Source organism: Penaeus japonicus, unplaced genomic scaffold (assembly GCF_977035675.1).
Source record: "Penaeus japonicus unplaced genomic scaffold, GWHDUDI00000001_assembly GWHDUDI00000018, whole genome shotgun sequence".
Classification (NCBI taxonomy): Eukaryota; Metazoa; Arthropoda; class Malacostraca; order Decapoda; family Penaeidae; genus Penaeus; species Penaeus japonicus.
This window is the reverse complement of record NW_028234420.1, coordinates 37,633,771-37,639,965: the sequence shown is the minus strand read 5'-3', so window position 1 is coordinate 37,639,965 and position 6,195 is coordinate 37,633,771. Positions and strand designations below refer to the sequence as shown.

Below are 6,195 nucleotides of genomic sequence, written 5' to 3'. Positions count from 1 at the left end.
AGAGAGAGAGAGAGAGAGAGAGAGAGAAATAGAAAGAGAGAGAAAGTGAGACCGAGAGAAAGAGAAAGAAAAAGAAAAAGAGAGACCGAGAGAAAGAGAAAAAAAAAGAGAAAGAGAGAGACCGAGAGACAAGTAGACAGACAGAGGCAGACAGACACAGCGATAGAACAAAAGGAAGCCAAAATGAAAGATAGGAAGCTAGTTGGGCGAGAGTGCATAGCAGCGTTAAGTGGGTGCCGCGCCGAGGGAAGAAAGGGGAAAGCGAAAGGAAACATCAGACGAGCGGCATCTTTCATCCTCAAGGTTTCCGGCCGCCTCGAGTCGGTCATTTCCCGTCGCGGGGCCATGGCGTGTTTATATTTCTTAGGTGCCATTTCCTCCGTCTCTCATTTCGCCCTCTCCTGATCTCTCTCTCTCTTTCTCTCTCTCTCTCTCTCTCTCTCTCTCTCTCTCTCTCTCTCTCTCTCTCTCTCTCTCTCTCTCTCTCTCTCTCTCTCTCTCTCTCTCTCTCTCTCTCTCCCTCCCTCTCTCTCTCTCTCTCTCCCTCCCTCTCTCTCTCTCTCTCCCTCCCTCTCTCTCTCTCTCTCTCCCTCTCTCCCCCCCTCTCTCTCTCTCTCTCTCTCTCTCTCTCTCTCTCTCTCTCTCTCTCTCTCTCTCTCTCTCTCTCTCTCTCTCTCTCTCTCTCTCTCTCTCTCTCTCTCTCTTCCATGGCTTTGCTTTTGGGTTCGCCGGTGCTCTCCTTTTGTCTATATCTATCTACCTGTTTCTCCCTTTCTCTAAGAGAGAGAGAGAGAGAGACAGAGACAGAGACAGAGACAGAGACAGAGACAGAGACAGAGAGACAGAGACAGAGACAGAGACAGAGACAGAGACAGAGACAGAGACAGAGACAGAGAAAGAGAGAGAGAGCGTGAGAGAGAGAAAAAAAAATGGGAGGAGATTCACAGAGACAGGAAGATAGAGACATATAAGGTAAAGTGACAGATAAAAGGAGTGTCCACCCATACACGTTCCACAGAAGGCACACACATCAGCTTTAGGACTTGCAGGATAAGTCTGAGAAGATCAAGCTAGACCACACAATACACCGTGGCTTAGTCCTGCGCTCAGTGCCTGGGCGGGGATCCTGCAGCTGCTAGGAGTCCCCAAGGCGTGACCAGGGATTCAATCAACCTCATGGAGTCTCGTTATAGGCCTACGTGGTAAATGAACTAAGATTGCCTTAAGTAAGCCGGGACAAAAGGAAGGAAAGAGAGAGAGCGTGAAGCTTGTGCGTGAGGGAGGGAAGGGAGGAGGGAGGGGGAGATGGGGAGGGACCGAGAGGGGGGGGGGGATGTACCATTGTACCCTCCCAAGCCCGATTTACATTTCCCTGTAGTGTCGCGTTGAATAAAAATGCAATGCAAGCCAGGATGAGTCAGACCGCAAGGCTGTCCAGGTGGGGCACTCCAAGGTAATGCAAGTTTAATTTATCTGGGATAGTGTGCTCTGCATTTCCCTACATGGTTAGGTTTTATCATGAATAGTTCTTCCTCGTTTAATGCTGATTCACAACATTGACTTTGGTCTAAAACTAATTAAGTTCTCAGTAAAACTAAATATCAGTAAATTCTCAGTAGAACTAATTCTCAGTATTATCCATTCAAACTGTTGATACATCAAGCTAATGCCACATAGTGCAAGGAAAGATGTCAATGGATATGCCTCCAAACCAGAGTAAACAACAAACAACAAACAATCACCGGTCTGGAAGAGGAAACAGTCGCGTAAGGACAATCAGTCAGTCGTTAAGGCAGTTTTTGTCGCTCGGTCCTAAACGCACCGCTTCAAGAACCCGCTGCATTGAGAACTCTCGAGGTTTTGGCAGGATGAGCACCCTGGCTGGCTGGTCCGGACCGGTTCCTTCTTCTTACTCGGTCTCAATACAAAGTGGGAAGACGGCACAAAAGAACTGTTGGTCCTCGCCCTGCTCGTGGTGGCTGCATTATATAGCGGTCACGTCAGCACTACGACCACCGGCGCTCGGGGAACACCTCTGGGCCCTGATGGTGCTGTTGGCGTGCGCGGGAATGTTGGTGGCTGGTTTACCCACCTTTCTCTCTCTTTCTCTTTCTCTCTTTCTCTGTACTCTCTACTCTCTTTCTCTTTCTTTCTCTGTACTCTCTACTCTCTTTCTCTTTCTTTCTCTGTACTCTCTACTCTCTTTCTCTCTCATTCTCTCGCTCTCGCTCTCTCTCTCTCTCTCTCCCTTTCTCTCTCTCTCTCTCTCTCTCTTTCTCTGTACTCTCTACTCTCTTTCTCTTTCTTTCTCTGTACTCTCTACTCTCTTTCTCTCTCATTCTCTCGCTCTCGCTCTCGCTCTCTCTCTCTCTCTCTCTCTCTCTCTCTCTCTCTCTCTCTCTCTCTCTCTCTCTCTCTCTCTCTCTCTCTCTCTCTCTCTCTCTCTCTCTCTCTCTCTCTCTCTCTCTCTCTCTCTCTCTCTCTCCCTTCTCTCTCCCTCTCCCCCCTCTCCCTCTCCCTCTCCCCCTCCCCCTCTCCCTCCCTCCCTCCCCCTCTCCCTCCCTCTCCCTCTCCCTCTCCCCCTCTCCCTCTCCCCCCTCCTATATCTCTCTCTCTCTCCCCCACACACAAAACCCCGCCCAGACACCAGCGGCTGTGAGTGTGGCTCGGTACACATCCGCGGCGCCGCCACAGCATTAAGGACATTAAGTTTACAAGAGAACCTTAAGATATCTCCGTCGCTCAAAGGAAGACCATGTGGGCGCCATATCCTGTCTTGTAGTACGTATGTGACGGCGACGGGGGCGGGCGGGCGGGCGGGCATAGGGGGGGCGGGTGGGGAGGGGGGGTGGAAGGGTGGTTTTATCGAAGACTTATAATGATATGTATGACGAGAGATAGAGTTAGATAGAGAGTGTGTAAAGAGTAGAGAGTGTGAAGTGAGAGATAGATAGAGAGAGAGAGAGAGAGAGAGTGTGAGAGAGAGAGAGAGAGAGAGAGAGAGAGAGAGAGAGAGAGAGAGAGAGAGAGAGAGAGAGAGAGAGAGTGTGTGTGTGTGAGAGAGAGAGAGAGAGAGAGAGTGTGTGTGTGAGAGAGAGAGAGAGAGAGAGAGAGTGTGTGTGTGAGAGAGAGAGAGAGAGAGAGAGAGAGTGTGTGAGAGAGAGAGAGAGAGAGAGAGAGTGTGTGTGAGAGATAGAGAGAGAGAGAGTGTGTGTGTGAGAGAGATAGAGAGAGAGTGTGTGTGTGTGAGAGATAGAGAGAGAGAGAGATGAAAGAAAAAGAGAGACACCGGTAGAAATGACACGTAGATACATCAGGCAAGAGCGAAATTAATAGGAAACCGTTCGTGGTGATGGGGGGGGGGGTGTAATAAAAGAGATAATACGCTCATTTGACTTCTCCTTAACCGACCAGTGCATGATGATTATAACGTTAAAGTGCGATTGATTAAATAATTGACCTCATCACTGCCTAAAGCCGAGCAGCTCCCGCATTCAGAGGATTAGAATCCACACAAGCCACAGCGGTTTCTAAAAACCCGCTGTGGTTATTCATTATGAATGGGAAATGACAGAGCTTCCGTCTTGTTTGAAATGAGAATGTGGATGTTCGTTGCGAAAACTTTCTCTTTCTCTTTTTCTTTCTCTCTTTTTCTTTTCTTTTTTTTTCTCTTCTCTTCTCTGTTCTTCTCTTCTCTTCTCTTCTCTTTTTTCTCTCTCTTTCTCTTTCCTATCTCTCTCTCTCTCTCTCTCTCCCTCTCCCTCTTCCTCTTCCTCTTCCTCCTCCTCTCCCTTTCCCTCCCTCCCTCCCTCCTCCTCCCCATCCCCCTCCCCCTCCTCCTCCCCCTCTCCCTCTTCCTCTCCCCATCCCCATCCCCATCCCCATCCCCATCCCCATCCCCATCCCCATCCCCATCCCCATCCCCATCCCCATCCCCATCCCCATCCCCATCCCCATCCCTCTCCCCCTCCTTCTCCCTCTCCCTCTCTCTTCCTTTCCCAAGCCATGTGTGCAAACACGTGTGCCGACAGAGAGCAGAACGGAGCCGCTCAGGGCTTGCGAGCGAGTCCCCGACGTTGGCGTGAGGAGTTGTCTTCAAACCGACCCAATACGAGTGATGTTTTGGGAGACGGGGTCAGACTGTCGCGTCTTGTGACTTTTTTCTGTGTTTATTCATTCAACGTTTATTCTGCTTCCTTACGTGTGTGAGTGTGTTTGCTTGGGTGATGATTATCAGCGTGTAAGTGGGTGTATGTAGACTGTAAAAGGAAACCGTGATTTAACTGATGATTGATGTGTTTACGTGTTATTTCATTCCCTGTTTTGACATCCTTTTAACATTACAGGCACAAGACGGTGGCGCGCGTGATGCCAGCACGGGAGGGCGAGGTCGTCGTCGAGGGCACCTTCAGAGGCATCCCTGACCCCGACTTCCGTCTGGTGTTGACCTCCAGCTTGACCCCTGCTGACCAGCGACGGGGGTACCACATGACCGGGTCACTCGAGAGAGGAGACCGGAAGACGGGGCTCTGGCAGACGACCCACCTCGCCGTCACCAAGCGCTCGGGTTTTTCCTGAAGGTGGAACGTCCGTCCGCCCGTACGCCCGCCCGCCCACCTCCTCCTTCTCCCGGTGTTCCGTCACTGGCGGCCCCTCACTTCCGCCCGCGCCCACGCTCCAAATATCCCCCAGTGCCGATGGGTGGATCGGCTCTGACCTCATCCTGACCTGGTGGGAAACAAAAGGACCAAAAGTCAAGCACCATGTAGGACGAAGTTCGATTCATCGAAGGAGCTACACGAGGTCTTTTCGAAGACTTCGCTCTCGTAGGCTCGGTGTGGCTTCGAGTGTGTTTGACTTACCTCGTGAGACTGACGATATCCTCATGATAATTCTCCTTAATATAATGATGGATATGTTGAAAGAGCGCTCACGCCTAATTGCTCGGTCTGTCGTCTGGAGGAGACCCGCCTGTGACAGACGGAAGCGAAGTTAGTAACAAGTGTGACTAAGAACTCCTAACTATAACAATCAACCTCAAAGTTGCAACTCATACGTATAATACTGAGGATCATCTCGGTGTGTCGCGCGCTGTAGATCCCCTTAACTGATGATAACATATCCTGTGATCTAATTATATATGAAGTGTCGATGGTTCGCTTCCGGACGTCTTTTCCTCGGCGACCTTAGCTCTGCCAAGCCCAGTCGCACGTGGGACTCACCTCCTTACACTCCTCAAGTGCTCTCTCTCTCTCTCTCTCTCTCTCTCTCTCTCTCTCTCTCTCTCTCTCTCTCTCTCTCTCTCTCTCTCTCTCTCTCTCTCTCTCTCTCTCTCTCTCTCTCTCTCTCTCGCTCTCTTTCTTTCTTTCTCTTTCTCTTTCTCTTTCTCTTTCTCTTTCTCTCTCTCTCTCTCTCTCTCTCTCTCTCTCTCTCTCTCTCTCTCTCTCTCTCTCTCTCTCTCTCTCTCTCTCTCTCTCTCTCTCTCTTTACCAACCACCTATTTATCTATCTATCTATGCATCTGCCTCTCTGTCTGTCTACCTATCTGTCTATTAACCTATCTATCTATCTATCAACCAATCTATCTATCTATCAACCTATCTCTATCTATCTACTTATCTGTCTATTTACCTATCTATTTATCTATCTCTAGCCAATCGACAAATACAATAAAACTTGTCCATGTTAGTCTAAGTGGGTAATCTGAACTCTACAACCTGATTCACAGACATGTATTTTGCACCAAAAGATTGGTATAAAACCGCTCATTCTTGGATACTTCAGAAAAAGTGCCTTAGGTAAATGAATATCTCATAAGTATGGTTTGTTTATATATATATATATATATATATATATATATATATATATATATATATATATATATATATAAATTTTACACTGATCTCGTCCTAAGCAGTATCATGCAACTGCCCATGTATCTGACTGCTTGTTATCGTGTTCGGGTTTTGAATACATGTGTTATGATATATGACTACATTCTCTTTCTCTCTCTCTGTCCGTCTCTCTCTGTCTGTCTGTCTCTCTCTCTCTCTCTCTATCTATCTATCTATCTATCTATCTATCTATCTATCTATCTATCTCTCTTCTCTCTCTCTCTCTCTCTCTCTCTCTCTCTCTCTCTCTCTCTCTCTCTCTCTCTCTCTCTCTCTCTCTCTCTCTCTCTCTCTCTCTCTC

The 6,195-nt window shown here is 48.6% G+C and overlaps 1 protein-coding gene across 1 annotated transcript in view; it reads left to right on the top strand.

Moving 5' to 3' along the window:
- The window catches only part of LOC122251939 (uncharacterized), a 64,549-nt gene extending 59,090 nt beyond the window's left edge, over window positions 1-5,459 (top strand). The window contains exon 3 of the mRNA XM_086546365.1: window positions 4,347-5,459. Coding sequence (XP_086402491.1) covers window positions 4,347-4,578 — 232 coding nt within the window. The 3' untranslated portion in view covers window positions 4,579-5,459. The remainder of the gene's footprint in view (window positions 1-4,346) is intronic.
- The last annotated feature ends 736 nt before the right edge of the window (window positions 5,460-6,195 follow it).